Source organism: Canis lupus, chromosome X (assembly GCF_011100685.1).
Source record: "Canis lupus familiaris isolate Mischka breed German Shepherd chromosome X, alternate assembly UU_Cfam_GSD_1.0, whole genome shotgun sequence".
Taxonomy (NCBI): Eukaryota; Metazoa; Chordata; class Mammalia; order Carnivora; family Canidae; genus Canis; species Canis lupus.
The window spans coordinates 124,840,205-124,858,471 of NC_049260.1; the positions used below are offsets into that span (position 1 = coordinate 124,840,205).

At 40.7% G+C, this 18,267-nt stretch overlaps 1 protein-coding gene across 3 annotated transcripts in view; it reads left to right on the forward strand.

Annotated features, from left to right (window-relative positions):
* The first annotated feature begins 771 nt into the window (after nt 1-771).
* The window catches only part of VAMP7 (vesicle associated membrane protein 7), a 64,529-nt gene continuing 47,033 nt past the window's right edge, over nt 772-18,267 (forward strand). The window contains exons 1-4 of one of the 3 annotated variants that reach the window (XM_038588766.1): nt 893-1,022; nt 2,452-2,525; nt 11,821-11,975; nt 17,572-17,629. In XM_038588766.1, coding sequence (XP_038444694.1) covers nt 2,523-2,525; nt 11,821-11,975; nt 17,572-17,629 — 216 coding nt within the window. In that variant the 5' untranslated portion in view covers nt 893-1,022; nt 2,452-2,522. Of the gene's footprint in view, nt 1,023-2,451; nt 2,526-11,820; nt 11,976-17,571; nt 17,630-18,267 lie in introns of all 3 variants that reach the window. The other 2 variants (XM_038588767.1, XM_038588765.1) reach the window with 2 other exon arrangements.

Below are 18,267 nucleotides of genomic sequence, written 5' to 3' on the forward strand. Positions count from 1 at the left end.
CAGAACGGTGAGGAACTCATTTGTGTGGCTTAAGCCATCCAGTTTGTGGTATTTTGTTCCACGCTAAGAGGATTTAAAGAGGGCGGAAATAATCATGTGAAATCTTGCAGGTTTGAAGGACGGTCATTGTCGAGAAGTGTCAGTGTTTTAGCAACAGGATCGAGAATTCTGACTGGAAGAGAGAGGTGAGCAAAAGTCCACAGGTTCCGTCTGTGTGGTGACAGGTTCGAAGGCACGAAATGGAGCAAGGTGACTCCGGAATGCAGTGGGCGAGAGCAAGTCCGCCAACCTTTCAAAGCTAGTCGTCAGGAGCAAGTAAGCAGGGACCATTGGAGGAGTCACGGGACAGGATTCAGCGGTGCAGCGAGGCTCGGAGTCGGGAGGGCAAAGGGAAGCAAAGCGGACGCGCGGGGGAGCTCAGATCCGAGGAGCGGAGGCGGCGGCGGAGGCGGAGGAGAGTTATTTCTATTACTGGCAACGAATGAATGGGAGGAAGGGTTGTCGGGGTCTTCAGGCGGTCAGGGAATTCCGTAGAGAAAGCAGAAGGTTCCTGGGACACCAGCTCTATTTTGTGAAATAACAGGAGACGTTACCTGCCAAGACCCAGCACGTAGGCAGCGGGGCAGGCTTCGCTCTTCATCTGTCCCCCCGAGTCGGTGCCGGTGCACTCTTCGCGGCCCTGCATCCTTCCCTTGGCGGCAGCAACCTCGCTTGACGTCGTTTAGCACGAGTTACTGACTCTGCGGAGGACCGGGCGCTACGCCAGTTGGAACTACCACTCCCAGAATGCAGTGCGGCCACTGGGAAGTGCCGGGGCTGGGAATGCAGCAGGCCCCGCCCCACGGCCCACTTCTATTGGAGGAGCGCTCACATTCCCAGGAGGCCGCGCGCGGGCGGGGCGCTTTACGCGGAAGCCGGTGGCGTCCGGTCCCAGCCTCCTCTGGTAGCGGGCAGTCGGCCGTCCGGCTGCGACTCGCGCCCCTCGGCTCTGAGCCCACGCGCTCTCAGGGGCCGCCGGCCAGGTAAACGGAACGGGGCGCGCTGGGCAGAAGGCGGGGAGACGACGCGGAGGGGGGCGGAGGTGTGGACGAGCCGGTGCGGGGTGGAGCGAGGAGGCAGTGCAAGGGTGACTTGGGCTTCTCTGGTGTCGACGGTTCGAATTGTCGGGCAGGTTCAGTTTTGATGAACTGCGTTTCCTGCCACTGAAAAGGCCTCCAATGAAAGAGTGTCAGAATGCGTCACTTAAGTTGTTGTCACGGGTGGGGGAACGTTAACTTTCCCTCAGTTCGCGTTTTCCAACACCTTTCCTCAGCCTTTGAATCCTGAGATTCAATCTTGTGATCTAAGTCTTCTAAAAACTCGTCTCTACGCCCTTGTTTTCATGACGTCACTCCGCTTCCCTACTTCGGAGCTCCTTCGTGGGTTTGTACTCCTCCGCGTCCCTTCTCACCGCCCATTGTTTCATTCCTCTTCTTCCTCACTTCACATAGGGACTCCGTATCTCTACCCAGACCTGTTTCCGCAGCATCAGCTCTGTATGGTGCGGTTAAAATTGGCCAGCATTTAACAAGCTCTGACCATGTACTAGACTCTTTGATGAATTTTTTACATCTCCCTCCCATAACCCCCACAGATGACCAGTTGTCAGGTCCTTTTCTGTCTTATTCATTGCGCCCAACTCCCTGTACCTCCATTGTCCCACCCTTGATCCCAGAGACGTGTTTTCCCTTTAAATAGCTGTGGCTGAGAGCAGACTCACTCATATGTTTAATAGATATTTATTCAAAGGTTAATGTGTGCCAGACACTCTTCTGAGTTCAAGGGATACAGCTAGAAAGAAGATCTAGGAGATCATTACTCTGAGTAGCTTACGTGTTTGCGTATGTGTGGGCAAACAAGAATAATCCAGATGATGGGATGTGGTGGTGGTTAATGCAAAGTAGAACAGGTGGTTGACTTGACATAGGGTAGGCTCCTATCCTGAGAAAGTCCGAGCGCTTGGGTTGGGTCTCAGAACATGACCCTAAAAGAATATTTGTGACACCACCAAGAATACAACTCTGTAACCAGACTTCGGACTTTTCGTAGACATTTCTTTTCCTCTGCCATATTGATATTTTTTTCTTCATTCTTCTATCTTCAAGGTTATTACATCAGAATTGGTGGTTTATTTGTCGTTGGTTTATTTCCTCCTAAGACCCAGACAGAAGAGTTGGGGATTAGATTAGATGAAAGCAGCACAACTGCTTTATTTTACTTAAGGAGATAGTTTAGTAATGAAAATATCCTTCTTACCAGGTCCTACAGAATGTGAAGTTATCTGTTATTTAAACCAAAACATGCTCATGATTCATTCATTTATTTAACAAATATTTGAGGGAAAATTGTATGCCAGGCACTGTGCTGGGTTCTGGAAAGATAGGATAAAATAGACTTTGATCTCTCTTCCAGAGACATGATTCTAACGGTATGCTGAGGAAATTCCTAGTACATAGCCTGACACCTGCATTTTTTCTTCACCCATGGTGAGATAACCACAGATGTTTAAAAAATCTGAATAATATTATACAGTTTTAGATTATTCACTGGTTACACTTTATTGCATTTATTTCTGTCTGTCTTTCCCATTGTACTATGGCTCTCTTGAGTATGGAGGTCCTTTCTTACTGGCCTTCATATCTCCCCTGTCTACCACATTGGCTGTCATATTGTAAACCCTCAAAACATATGTGTTGAACTGAAATAGAAAAATAATTTGATCCAATCCATTAATTATTTCATTTACACAAGGCCTTCTTTTTTTTTTTTTTTGAAAATTTATTCTTTTTTTTTAAATTTTTTTTTTTATTTATTTATGATAGTCACAGAGAGAGAGAGAGAGAGAGGCAGAGACACAGGCAGAGGGAGAAGCAGGCTCCATGCACCGGGAGCCCGACGTGGGATTCGATCCCGGGTCTCCAGGATTGCGCCCTGGGCCAAAGGCAGGCACCAAACCACTGCGCCACCCAGGGATCCCCAAGGCCTTCTTTATATAAGGTCATTCACCTTTAGAGAAGGTGACCTTCTCATTCACCGAATGTGGGGCTTTCCATCTCATCAGGCTACTTTACCTTCCCTACTTGGTTGTCACTTCTGTGCCTTCTCTTGTTCCATAGCTCTCCCATAAAATGTGTTCCCATCTCTTTCCTGAGCACTTTCCATGCCCCTTTCCTATTTAATTTAATGGGCCAATTTAACAGTATAAGACTGTAAACAATCTAATTTCCATGTGTATTTCCTATGAAACATTCTGCTAATGAGCTGTTACAAGCATTAACATGATACATTCCTTTGCAATAATATAAATAATGATATGGAATGCATTCATTTGAATTTTGCATTCACTATTATACCATGTGCTACATGAGAAGTCCATTTTTCCACCTTTTTTTTGTTTGAACAGTTGCACAATCTGTGTTCATACAGCACATTATAGTATCATTTGGTTTCCACTTGGTACAGTCAGAACTTCAAGTATTATTTTTTCCTTAGCCTGAGATAATTGTTACTTTCTTTTTTTTTTTTAATTGTTACTTTCTCACTATGTCATTTTCAGAATGTCAAGTCTTAATTCTTCAAATAAAAGGTTTTATTATGCAGATATCTTTCGATTGTAAATTGTTATGGCGAAAGATAAATTTTGTATTTTTATATTAATAATAATCGCATGCAGGGAGCCTGACGTGAGACTCGATCCCGGGTCTTCAGGATCACGCCCTGGGCTGAAGGCGACCCTAAACCTCTGAGCCACCCAGGCTTCCCAGCACTGTCATCTTAGAGAATTTCTTGGCTCTTAGGTCTTCATGATGCAAATTGCAGCATGGGATTGTGTGCTATCACTCATTTATAAGATACATGTGTAGATCCAGGATATTTACATACATTTTTTAATGTTATTAAAATAAAAATACAGAATTCAAAAAAAAAAAAGAGTCCTCAACACAGAGACTCGAATGTGAGAAAAACTGACTTGGCCTTTTTCTTTACTCAGTTCCCTAAAACCATCTCACTGTCTACTTAAAGATGCCTCCACTGAAGAGTAGTGTTTGCATTGTTGCTGTGCTATTTTATTTGCAGTTTGTTTTTTTATTTTTTTATTATGATGTATTTTTTTTCTAGTGAGGGACATGGGGATTGGGGAGGAATTTTTTAAAAGATTTTTTAAATTTATTTGAGACAGAGAGAATGTGGTGGGGGTGGGGTGAGGAAAGGCAGAGGGAGAGTTTTAAACAGACTCTGCACTGAGCTTAGAACCCGACACAGGGCTCGATCTCAAGACTGGAGTCGAAACCAAGTTGGACACTTAAGCAACTATGCCATAGGTGCTCTGAGCAATTTGTTCTTTGATTTTAATACAGGCAATCCATTACTTACAAATGGGCATATTTCAAACATTCCTTTTTAAGATTTTTTTGAGGGAACGCCTGGGTGGCTCAGTGGTTGAGCATCTGCCTTCAGTTCAGGGTGTGATCCCTGGGTCCGGGGATCGAGTCCCACATTGTCTCCATCTGCCTATGTCTCTGCCTCTCTCTTTGTGTCTCATAAATAAATAATATAGGAAAAAAAAGATATTTTTGTAAGTTGATGCCTTTTTCTTTATAATAATGCTATTCAGGCATTTCAGTTATTATGCCAGTTGGTAACATCTTAACCTTTCATGGACTTAAAGACCTTCACCACAATTTAATAATTTCTCTGTAAAAAAAAATACATCTAGAATTCTCAGTTGGATTCCCCTGTAGCATATCTTTTTTCCTTTGGAATCCCAGCAACGGGAATAAAAATGTCCTTTTCTTGGAATCTTCTAGGCAAGATTCTAACTCCAAACTCTTGGAGGTTGCCCTTCGACCCATCCCTTTAAGGACAGGCCTTTAATGAGAGTAAAAAAAGAGATGGAATAAAGGTTTTGGAGAGAAGAGGGAGTCAAGTTGGCATGATGTGAATATAGAGAGAGGGAAGAGTAAGAATGCTTTGGGAGGAACAATGAATTTGTAAGATGTTTTATGCCCTCAAAAAAGATATTTTGAATCTTGACCACTGCTACCTGTGAATGTGACTTTATCTGGAAATAAGGGTCTTTGCAGGTGTAATTAAGATGGAAGTTAAAATGAGGTCATAGTGGAGTAGGTGACCTAATAAGAGAAAAGACCTAGAGCCTCCAATGTGAAGACATGGACACATATGAAGAATGCCATATGACAAGGGCGGCACAGTTTGAAGTGATGGCAGCTGAAAGTCAAGGAATGCTAGGGATTTCCAGCAGACTACCAGAAGCTAGGAAGAGATAAGAAAGGATTGTCCCCTACAGACTTCCGAGGGAGCCTGGCCCTGGCAACACCTTGATTTCAGGCTTTTAGCCTCCAGAAGTAGGAGACAATAAATTTCTGTTGTTCTAAGCCTTTGTGGTTTTTGGTACTGTGTCAAGGCAGCTACCGGAAACTCATACAGGATTCTTAGCAGGAAGGAAGTAGAACTGGGATAACGGCTCTGGGACCAAGCAAGGAACGAATAAGAGAACAGGGAGGAACAGTGTTGAGACAGGGTTTCCCTTTATATTTCATTATTGGTTTTTTATTTCCTTCTGTTTTCTCTCTGGCTTATCTTTTCCATTCTTTTTTTCTTGAATATTATATTTATACAGCACTTTATAACTTGTTAGACATTCACAAAGTACTAGTAATTAGCAGTGCTGGGTTTTCTCTATTTTTTTAAATTATATATTTTTTAAATTTTATTTATTCATGAGAGACACAGAGAGAGAGAGAGAGGCAAAGACACAGGCAGAGGGAGAAGCAGGCGAAGCAGGCTCCATGCAGGGAGCCAAACGCAGTACTCGATCCTGGGTCTCCAGAGGCAAAGACACAGGCAGAGGGAGAAGCAGGAGAAGCAGGCTCCGTGCAGGGAGCCAAACGCAGGACTCGATCCTGGGTCTCCAGGATCAGACCCTGGGCCGAAGGCGGCGCTAAACCGCTGAGCCACCCGGGCTCCCGTGTTTTCTCACTTTATATATATATATATATATATATATATTTTTTTTTTTTTTAATTGGAGTTCAATTTGCCAACATATAGCATAACACCCAGTGCTCATCCCATCAAGTGCCCCCCTCAGTGCCTGTCACCCAGTCACCACCATCCCCTGCCCACCTCCCCTTCCACCACCCCTAGTTCGTTTCCCAGAGTTAGGAGTCTCTCCTGTTCTGTCTCCCTCTCTGATATTTCCCACTCATTTTTTCTCCTTTCCCCTCTATTCCCTTTCACGATTTTTTATATTCCCCAAATGAATGAGACCATATAATGTTTGTTCTTCCCCGATTGACTTATTTCACTCAGCATAATACCCTCTAGTTCCATCCACGTTGAAGCAAATGGTGGGTATCTGTCGTTTCTAATGGCTGAGGAATATTCCATTGTATACATAAACCACATCTTCTTTATCCATTTATCTTTCAATGAACACTGAGGCTCCTTCCACAGTTTGGCTATTGTGGACATTGCTGCTATAAACATCGGGGTGCAGGTGTCCTGGCGTTGTATGCATCTGTATCTTTGGGGTAAATCCCCAGCAGTGCAATTGCTGGGTTGTAGGGCAGATCTATTTTTAACTCTTTGAGGAACCTCCACGCAGTTTTCCAGAGTGTTTTCTCACTTTAAATGCAATATTCTTTCACAGTTGTTTCTATTATCCCAATACTCATTAAGACATTACAGATTTAGGTGATGGGGATTAAGGAGTGTACTTGTGGTGAACACTGGGTGTTGTATACATGTGTTGAATCACTACAGTATACACCTGAAACTAATCTTACACTGTTAACTGAAATTGAAATAAAAACTTAAAAAGACATTACAGAATCTATTGCAAGAGAGTTACAATGAGGGGATCCCTGGGTGGCTCAGCGGTTTGGCGCCTGCCTTTGGCCCAGGGTGCGATCCTGGAATCCCAGGATCGAGCCCCGCGTCGGGCTCCTGGTGTGGAGCCTGCTTCTCCCTCCTTCTGCGTCTCTGCCTCTCTCTCTCTCTCTCTCTCTCTCTCTCTCTCTATCATGAATAAATAAATAAATAAATCTTTAAAGAAAAGAGAGTTACAATGAGGGCAGATGACATTTGGTGATAGGTGATGTTTTTCACAGTCTAGAAGAGAGTAAGAAATTCCTATTATCAATATCTGAGAAGAAAGTAAACTATGTACCTGATATTTAACAGAGATTTTTTAATTGGGGACTGATTTTATTGAACAAAATACTACTTCCCTGTAACTTATATCCATTGTTCCTAATTATATTTTTTTTTTATTTATTTTTTATTTTATTTTTCCTAATTATATTTCTAATAATGCACTCCCTGTTCTCAGTGACTGTACTTCATGTAAACTTTAAGGCTGCTGTCACGCTCCCTCCACGTCTTCTATTTTTAATGTTAAATATTTCTAGTTTCTCTAGCCATTCTTCAAGGGATAGAATGTCCAGGTCTCTTACCCATAATGTCACCCTTCCATCCAGTCTTGAAATACTATACCTGGAGTTGAACTCCGTATTCCACATGTGTTCTAACCAGCACAGAGTATAATGGTAATAGTACTTAAAAAGATCAAGACACCCTGTTTCTTAATGTAATTTAAGATTATGTAAGCATTTTAAGCAATTACCTGATGTCAGTTCTTAATGAGCATATGGTCCACTAAGACACTAGATATTTATTTTTTTTGTATTGTTGCCAACTTCAGTTTTCTTCTTGAAGCTACTAAGGGACTAAAGCTGCTACTTTTTCATCTGTCTCAGGGACAATATGATTTCTTATCTCTGTTCTCTTTGTATTACTGTTTCACTTTGCTGCATATCCCTTTGACTAGCCAGTGACTCCCTTCTTTTTTTAAAAATATTTTATTTATTCATGAGAGACCAGAGAGAGAGAGAGAGAGAGAGAGAGAGAGAAAGAGAGAGAGAGAGGCAGAGACACAGGCAGAGAAGTAGGCTCCATGCAGGGAGCCTGACGTGGGACTCAATCCTGGGTCTCCGGGATCACACCCTGGGCTGAAGGCAGGCACTAAACCGCTGAGCCACCCAGGCTGCCCTGGATTATGATTTTAAGAAATGGCACAGTACTTGGAGTGTGTTATAGGGTCAATTGAGGCTTTTAGGATCAAGGGATATAATGAATGAGAAAGTGATTTGGAAATTGTAACTTGCTGCATACGTATAAAGAGAAATCCAGAAAAATGACACAACCTGGGGAACACCCTCATTTAGAGAATGAAGAAGAGACCCTGAGAGGTGTTCAGCTCAAGAGATAGATGAACGCTTCTTCTCTATGTGCTGTCTTTCAGTGCTGGGATTCCAAGAAGGAATCTGGATTCCCTGACTTTAAGCACTTTATGGTCTTGCTGTGTTTCATAAAATATGGTTGTGTGAATCACCTGCATCTAGATAGGCTTACCTTAAATATGTATTCTAGAGTCTTACTTCAAAACTACTGAGTCGGAATTTTAGGTGATGGTGCCAAGAATTTGAATTTTTAACAGTGACTATTGCTCTTCCACCCAAGATAACTTGTTGACCTACAGTTTAAGAACCACTGGTCTAGGGCAGCCTGGTGGCTCAGTGGTTTACCGCCACCTTCAGCCCAGGGCCTGATCCTGGAGACCCAGGATGGAGTCCCACATCGGGCTCCCTGCATGGAGCCTGCTTCTCTCTCTGCCTGTGTCTCTGCCTCTCTCTCTCTCTCTCTGGGTCTCTCATGAATAAATAAATTAAAAAAGAAGAACCACTTGTCTATTGGATGAAACTGAACATGTTAACAAATAACATTAAGCTGAAGATTTAGTAGAAGAATAGGAAGGTACTTGGTCATCTCTTTGTATAAATTTATTCTCTAGATAAAAGAAATAGGACTGTTATGTAGAGAAATAGTACAATTCATTAAAGTGAGAAAAATAGACTTAACTCATGCTGTATTGTTTTAGAAATATTATGTTTACAAAGAATCTTGCCATAATTTAGAGAACCATTCCTCTTGTGGAAGGTTTGGGTTCTTTTCAGTTTGTTTCTATTATGGATAATGCCTTGATGGTAGAGGCAGTATATTCTATAGGGATAAGATTGTGGGTATAGAACCATACTGACTCAGTTTGAATCTCAACTCTTATCCCTTACTAGCTTTTTAATTTTGGGCAATCTAGGTCATATTTATTGCAGTTTGCTCGTTTTAGTATAAGTATCATAATAATGTATAATTTAATTGATGTAAGTATTGAGTGGGTTAATATAAAGTGCTTAAAATGGTGCCTGGCACACAGTAAGCACTTAATAAATATGGGCTATTAATATTGTTAATATATATCTTTCTGAATCTAGAGTCAAACTTTTGTTGAACTGTTTCCTTAAGATAAATTTTCAGAGTGGGATTACTGCATATGTAGAATTAAGAAACAAAACAAAGAAAAAGAGACAAACAAAAAACAGACTCTTAAATACAGAGAACTACCTGGTAATTGCCAGAGGGGAGGTTGGAGGAATGGGTGAAATAGATGAAGGGTATTAAGATACACTTATGGTGATGAGCATGAGCACTGAGTAATGCATAGAATTGTTGGATTGTTATATTGTACACCTGAAACTAATATAACACTGTATGTTAATTATGCTTCAATAAAAAAAGGATGAACCATCTCTTTATGCCCCTTTACTATTTATGGTAATTAATTGCTTTTCAGATGGTGATATCTGATCATGCTGTATAATTTATAAATGCAAAATGTATATTATCAATGTGTGTTATATATATATATTACATTGTATGCACACATATGCACATATTTGGTGTGGCTCTATATATGTATGCATATCGACATGGTTTAGGGTTGTAAGCTTGTATGAGACTGTGACCTTTTTGTTAAGCCTGTTATTGTCTTACATTAATGTTATAGCACCTTGATCAATATTGTCTCTAAGTACACAAACAAATGGAAAGATCTTCTGTGCTCGTAGATTAGAAGAATCAGTATTTTTGAAATGTCCATTTCAATTTTTCAGATTCACTGCATTACCTATCAAAATACTAATAGCATTTTTCACAAAACTAGAGCAAATAATCCTAAAATTTATATGGAACCACAAAAGACTCAGAATAGCTAAAGCAGTCCTGAGAAATAAGAACGCAGCTGGAGATATCACAATCCCAGATTTCAAGATACATTACGAAGTTATAGTGATCAAAACAACATGGTCCTGGCACAAAAACAGACACATAGATCAATGGAACAGATTAGAGAGCCCAGAAATAAACCCACAATTATATGATCCACTACTAGTCAACAAATGAGGCAAGAATATACAATAGGGAATAGATGACGGTCTCTTCAACAAATGATGGTGGGAAAACTGGACCACCATCTTACACTATACACAAACTCAAAATGGATTAAATATCTAAATGTGAAATGTGAAACCATAAAACTCCTAGAAGAAAAGTAGGGAGTAATTTCCTTGACATCAGCCTTAGCAACATTTTTCTAGATATGTCTCCTGAGGCAAGGGAAACAAGCAAAAATAAACTATTGGTACTACATCAAAAATAAAGACTTTTGCACAGTGGAGGAAAACCACCAACAAAGCTATAAGGCAACCTACTGAATGGGAAAAGATATTTACAAACAGTATGTTCATAAGTGGTTAGTATCTAAAATATATAAAGAACTTAACAGCAATATCCCCTAGATAAAAATCCAATTGAAAAGTGGGCACAGGACCCAAGTAGACATTTTTCCAAAAATGACGTACTGATGACCAACAAACACATGAAAAAAGAGGCTCAACGTCACTAACCATCAGGAAAATGCAAATCAAAACCACAATGAGGAATCTCACACTTGCCAGAATGGCTAGTATCAAGAAGACAAATAAGTATTGGTGAGGGTGTGGAAAAAAAGAGATCCTTGTGCACTGGTGATGGGAATGTAAATTGGTGCAACGACTGTGGAAAACAGTATGGAGCTTCCTCAAAAAATTAAAGGTATAAATGCCATATGACTCAGTCATTCCACCTGAGTATTTACCCAAAGAATTCAAAAACAGTAATTTGAAAGGATATGTGTACCCCTCTGTTTATTGCAGCATTATTTACAATAACTAAGATAGGCAACCCAAGTGTCCATTGATAGATGAATGGTTAAAGATGTGTGTATATCCATACATACACAGATATATGTGTATATATACACACACAACGGAATATTATTACTCAGTCATGAAAAAGAATGAGTTCTTGCTATTTCCAACATGGATGGACTTAGAAGGTGTTATTCTAAGTGAAATAAGAGACAAATACCGTATGATTTCGCTTATCTGCAGAATCTAAAAAATGCATTAAAAAAAACGAAAAGCAGAATCACACCTATAAATATAGAGAACAAACTGATGGTTGACAGGGAAGGGGGATCGGCAAAAAGGAGTGAAGGGGAGTGGGAGATACAGGCTTCCATTACGGAGTCAGCAAGTCTTAGGAACGAAAGGTACGTCACAGGGAATATAGTCAATGAGTTGTAATGGTTTTGCATGGTGACAGATGGGAGCTACACCTGTGGTAAGCATAGCATAAGTTGTAGACTTGTCAAATCACAGTGTTGTACACCTGAAACTAAGGTAACATTATGTGTCAAATAGAGATCAATTAAAAAATGAATATTGAAAAGACTTTTCAGGTAGATGTTGTAAGTGATAGTTTTCTTTTAAAAGATCATGTAAAAATATTCTAAGTTTTGTGTGTCTTTTTTTCCTTTTGATAGATTGAAGCCATGGCCATTCTTTTTGCAGTTGTTGCCAGGGGAACGACTATCCTTGCCAAACATGCTTGGTGTGGAGGAAACTTCCTGGAGGTGACAGAGCAGATTCTGGCTAAGATACCTTCTGAAAATAACAAACTCACATACTCACATGGCAAGTGAGTTCTGCTCTGCATGGGTAGAGGGTGAAAGAAATGGATTTGATTATAATAAGAATAATAGAAAACTAGAAAACAAGGTTCTTGGTAGATAAACTGACAGGACAGTAACCTTTAGCAGCTTAGAAAATGGTTTGGTTCTGTTCATTATGAATTCAAATTATTTTATCATGGAAGTGATATATTTTAAAGAAAGACATGGTAATGTTACTTGTAAAATATGACTTTGCTATAGAGTTCTAGGGTATTTGCTACGTGATACAGATTGAGAGGCATGATTATCCTTTGTTCATTCTTTTAGTAAATATTTCCTGAGCATTTGACTATTGCCAGGCACTGTGCTTGGTGCTGGGGATACAACAAGAAATTACACAGTATTTGCCCTCAGAGAGGTTATAGTTTAATGGAGGAGACAGTCAAATCCATAGATAATTGTAGTAGATAGTGGAAGGTAGTGGATAGGAGGATGGCAACGGTCGGTAGAGAAGTATGGAGTGATGAAATCATAGCATATGTTTAGGAAACTACAGGTGGTATTCCGTGACTGGTACCCAGCATGGTGAAAATAAAGCTAGAGCGATAGGTAAAAGCGAAGTCCCGTAGGGCCTCGTAGGCCATGTGAATAGGTTGACTCTACCCTGTGGGTAGTGGGAAGGCACTGAAGACTTTCAGCTGGGGTGTGACGCGGTCAGGTTTGCTTTAGAAAGATCACTCTGCTGGCTGGTTGGAGAATGGATTAGGGAGGGCATAGATGGGAAATCTTAGTAAATCAGATAAAAAGTGCCTCAGCCTTCTTCATCAATACTTAAAAAAACTTTGGTTATTTAACCCATCCTAATTTCCTTAGTTCTTATCTCAGAAGGAGGTTCTTATTACTTTCCAAAGCTAGGTCCTTGTATAATTTAGGATCTAGTCTAGTCTAAGCTACTGTAAGAGAGATACTCAAAGTACAGTGTTACTTAAATGAGATAGCCCAGAGATGAGTACTTCCAGGCTGGTGGGGTGGCTCTGTCATTTTCAGATAGTGTCCTCAGCTCTGGCCAAGGCGGCTCCTTTTAGTTCTTAACTCTCTGTGCTTGCCTAGTACTTTTATTTTTTTTATTTTTTATTTTTTTAATAATAAATTTATTTTTTATTGGTGTTCAATTTGCCAACATACAGAATAACACCCAGTGCTCATCCCGTCAAGTGCCCCCCTCAGTGCCCATCACCCATTCACCCCCACCCCCCGCCCTCCTCCCCTTCCACCACCCCTAGTTCGTTTCCCAGAGTTAGGAGTCTTCATGTTCTGTTTCCCTTTCTGATATTTCCTACCCATTTCTTCTCCCTTCCCTTCTATTCCCTTTCACTATTATTTATATTCCCCAAATGAATGAGACCATATAATATTTGTCCTTCTCCGATTGACTTACTTCACTCAGCATAATACCCTCCAGTTCCATCCACGTTGAAGCAAATGGTGGGTATTTGTCATTTCTAATGGCTGAGGAATATTCCATTGTATACATAGACCACATCTTCTTTATCCATTCATCTTTCGATGGACACCGAGGCTCCTTCCACAGTTTTTGCCTAGTACTTTTAAAGGCAAAGCCCAGAAGTAGGCTGACATTATATTGTTGAAAAGTTTTGGCTTACATTTTATTTTTCCCCACATAGTTATGTAGCTTACGTGCTGGAAGGGAGGCTAGAATTTGTCATTTATAGCTGTGCAGCTATACGTTCAGTTAAAATTCTATTACTCTGGAAGAAGTTACAGGATATTAATCGGAGACAAGTTACAATCTTCTGTTCTACTCTTCTGGGCCACTCACGTATCTGGGTGTACTCCTCTCTGGGTGTACATATCCTCTCTGCCGGAGATGGCTGCAAAGACTCATCTGATCAACTGTCCAGCTCAGAGAGCGTGGGTGACTCGCCTCTTCTCCATCAGGCCCAGGGGTGGCTCCTGTGACCTACTGACCATAAAGTAGAAGCAAAGTCCTATGTTCTTCCTGCCCCCCCCCTCCCCGCCCAACCCAAAAGAGCGTGGTAGAAGAACATCAGCAACATGGAAGTTACAAATTCACATCTCAAAAAGGGAAGAATGAGAAACAGAAGTCACTGCTTCCTAGCAGTGTTCCAGTAACTACTTCATAGCAATTTCAAGAGCTCCCTGTTCTCATCCTGCAGTGGTCAGTGGTTCTGCTTTATTAGAGGAATTCCCTTGTCTCTTATCCCTGATTCTTGGATTTGTTCTCCGGGAGGCTCTTCCTTGTCCATTATTATCTGGCCACAGCCAAAGTGGGTGTGAGAAAGTATCATCTTTGGGGACTGGACAGGTTTTGTAGTCTGCTGCCTGTTGGTAGAGTTTAGAGGTCCAGACATTGTCTGAGGGGTGGAATGATCCCAGCTTTTTTTGTGAGTGTGGCTTTATAGTGTTTAAAAAAACTTACCAAAAAAAAAATACTTACTAGGCTTATGGTCCCTGTGTTCCAGGTCAGTTTCCAGGAAGATGCCCAGGGAAAGCACATTCAGTCCTTTTAGAGGCAAGACTGGAAGTGGGGACATACCCTCCACTCACATTTTATTAGGCAGAAATTAGTTACGTAGCCATATCTAGCTACAAGGGATGTCAGAGTATGTAATCCTGTCAAAATGTGGTTATGGTAAAGAAGGCAACATGATCCCTCTGCTCTGCCTCTCCACCTGCATACTGATCCCATCCTGCCCGATGTCCTCTCCAGTGAGGCTCCATCACCCAGTTTTTTCTCTTAGCCTTCTGCCTTGGTTTCTTTCCTATAATCATATTCCATCATCTTGATTAAAAATATCTCTTACTATTGTACACTGAAAGAAAAAAGTCCATTTTACTGTAAGACAGCCAATTACCCCCCGAAATCGAATCTGCCTTCTGGTATTTCACCAGCCATTGAGTTGGTCAAGCCTGACACTTAAGGATCATGTTTGACTTCCTCACCGAATCCTAGCCATTCTCCTACAAGAGATTTACAGTGCCTTCCCTTTCCTCTAATCCCACTTGTCAGTGTTTAGTTTAGGGCTTTATCATTTTTTCATTTTTAATAGCCTCCTTCCAACTGGTTTTTCAGCTTCTAGTTGCACCCTCCTTAAATCTGTATTTCACATCATGTGACTACAACTTTCTTGCTTTAAAAAAATCCACTGTTTTTAGAGTAAAGCCCAAACTTAACCTTCATAATTTTGTCCCTTCCTGACCTTTCTACCCTTATCTCTGTAGGAGTCCTTGCCATTCCTTGACCTAGCTGTGTCATTTCAAGCTTTGTTGTATCTTTTTTTCATGCTTTTGGACTGTCTCTCCCCTCCCAGCCCCCTGATAAATTTTTGCTCATTTTACAGGTCCCAGATGAGGTACTCTCTTCACCATTATTTAATCCTTCTAAAAGGGCGGTTTTGATCACATCCCTTTCCTTCAGGTATTCTGTGCACTTAAAGTTTCTTAACATGATTTGGAAGACTTCAGTGTATGTCCCTACTTCTTTTTCTGGCCTCATATCTCACTGCTTTGGGCTTCAGTTTTGTTCCCCAGCCTTGCTTAGCTATTTGCATTTCAATACTGGGTTCTTTCTTCCTGTTCTTTGCAGTAGCTAGTACCTTTTCCTGGAATATGTTAATCTTACTTTGAAAAAAAAATGACTTTGCTTTTCTGAGCCTAGATATTTCCTTTTTTAGAAACCCTGAATTCCAAGACCAGACCAGGTGCCCCCTTATGGCTTGTCTCCATAGCATCCTTTGTTTATTCATTTTGTAGTAACACACTGGATTATAATTGCAATCTTTACTTTTTGCCTCTGTCCCCTGACTGTAGGCTCCTTGGTGGCAGGGACCATACCTTGCAAGTTTTGTGGTCTTGGCATCAAGTTACTCTCTAGTATTACTTCCATTTTGGATGCTGTGTTTAAGTGCTCTATGGTCTGTCCAATTGCATGTGTCTAGTAGACAGTAGTATATGTCGGCCTGGAGCTCAGGAAGTAAGTCAGATCTGGATTTGGGAATCATCAGCATAATTGTGGTAGCTGAAAACAACAATAAAACAGGACAGTGGATGCCACCATCCAGGGAGCGTGTGTGAGAAGAACGGAGAGCTGAGGATGCCAGAGGATATCAATAGGGTGAGAAAGAGACTACCACATTAACCCGGCAAGTCTGGTGTTGGGAAATGTAGTGGAGAGAAAACACTTTCCAGAAGGAAGTGGTCAACAGAATCATGTTTCAGAGAGGGCCACTCTCTGATACGGCGATGTGGAAGTCATTGGTGGGATTGATGTGAACGGTTTTACAGTAGTGGAGGAAGACCTTTTGCCTGAATTCCCATACCTCCTTGTAATTCATATCAAGCCTTTATGTGAACATTAAAAGTATAATTCAGCAGGTACTCCTATCTATGCACTTGCCCAAGGTGGAAATCTGGGAGGCAAAATTGAGTTATCCCTCTGCTTTATTTCCAGTAGCCAGTTATCAGGTTCTGTTAAATTTGTTTCGCCTTTTCTTTTTCATTGCCCATAGCACTTGAATTTATTTCCCTCTTCATTTGCTTACTTGCTCTACTGCAGTTGTCTCCTGTCTGGTCCTCATTTCAGTCAATTTTCCATGCTCTAGCCAAAACATCCTTTTTCAAGATGAATCTTATCACACTCTCTTCAGGCTAAAATCCTTTGATGCTTGTTCATTATTCTTAGGATAGTGCTTAATGAGGTTTTGACATCTTATATAACCTAACCTGCTATTTGCTTGCTTCTCCAGCCTCATTTGTGCAGGCAATTTGTTTTTTCCTTCTATTTCACACTCTAGTCATGTGAACTCATTTGACTTTACTAAACCCATTATGTGCTTTTTATAATTTCCAGGCCTTTATGCTTGTTGATTTTTCACTCTGGAACGCTCTGTGTCTGCTCTTTACCTTGCCATCTTGTTCTTCAGGCCTTGACTCAGACATCACTTGCTCCAGGATGTCTTTCCCATTACCCTCTCTGCTAAACTCTGTTAGGTGTCTCCTTTATGTTTCCAGAGCACCGTGTGCTGCCTTTTATTCCTCATCCTGTTTTACCCTGCTGCTCTATAATTCCCTGCCCTGTGATCTTTGTTAAGGCAGGGCCTGATGGTTTTGCTTATTTGTATCCTCAGCACCTAGCCCGGTAACTGGTTCAAAATAGATGCCAAACAAATGTTAATGTTGGGTATCTGGTGGGAAACGTGATTGCTTTGAGATCTGAAAACAAGGCAAGGAAGACCTATAGCCCATTGGAGGTTAATCTTAATTATGTGTCCCTCCTAAAATGTCATCTCTTGTTCAGGCCCTAAGATTCCAATTACACTTTTGCAGCTACCATTTTAATGGGTAATGTGCATACCATTGTGCTACACAGTTAGGGTAGAGACTTTCTTTTAATGTCTTAATTTATTCTTACCAGTTGGACTTGAGGGTAACAAGTGTATAGGGGAGGGGCAGAGGGAGAAATATAGTATCTGTAAATGAAACCGTCACATTGGCAGTATTAAGTTTGCTTATACATAGAAGATGGAAGTGAAAGAGATATTGCTCATAACCACAGTAAGTTTTATATCTTTTATCCTACAGTTATTTGTTTCATTACATCTGCCAAGACAGGATTGTATATCTTTGTATCACTGATGATGTAAGTAACTTGAAGACATGTTGCTATTTAACTGTGTGTACTGTTAATAGAGTCAGTTCTTAATTATACTATATCTTTGGTAGATAAAGGTGATGTGATTATAACTGTCCATAGCTGGAAATGTTTTTGATACTTTGCGTTTATCATATGGAGCAGCAAATGACAAGACTTGATGTCTGGGTATATGGAAATCAGTTCATTTTGGTAGAGTTTTAGCTTAACTAACCTCTTGCAACTTTTACATTTATCCTATTGTGTAGTAAGAACCGGTCTTCATAATCATGACCCTTTGATATCAAATCCTCTAAAAACTATTTATCTGAAATATTAAAATAAATAGGTTATTTTATTCAATCAGTAGTGAATTTTTTAATGTATACAGACCGTTGGAAAACAAAATCACAACACATTATGGTCAGCTTTGTCAACCTGTAGTTTACATTGGTTGTTTTTTGAGTATTTTGTAGGTTCTAGACCAAAATGCTCAGTAACTTAACAACGCCATCAAGGTCATTTCTCTCCTCTGCTATCCTTAGTGTCAGCTTCTTCCTAGATACATTACCCTATGGTTGCATGGAGCCACATGCTTATTTATCTGTGTCCAGAGAAGAGGACTATGTCTTTTCAAATCTCTTACT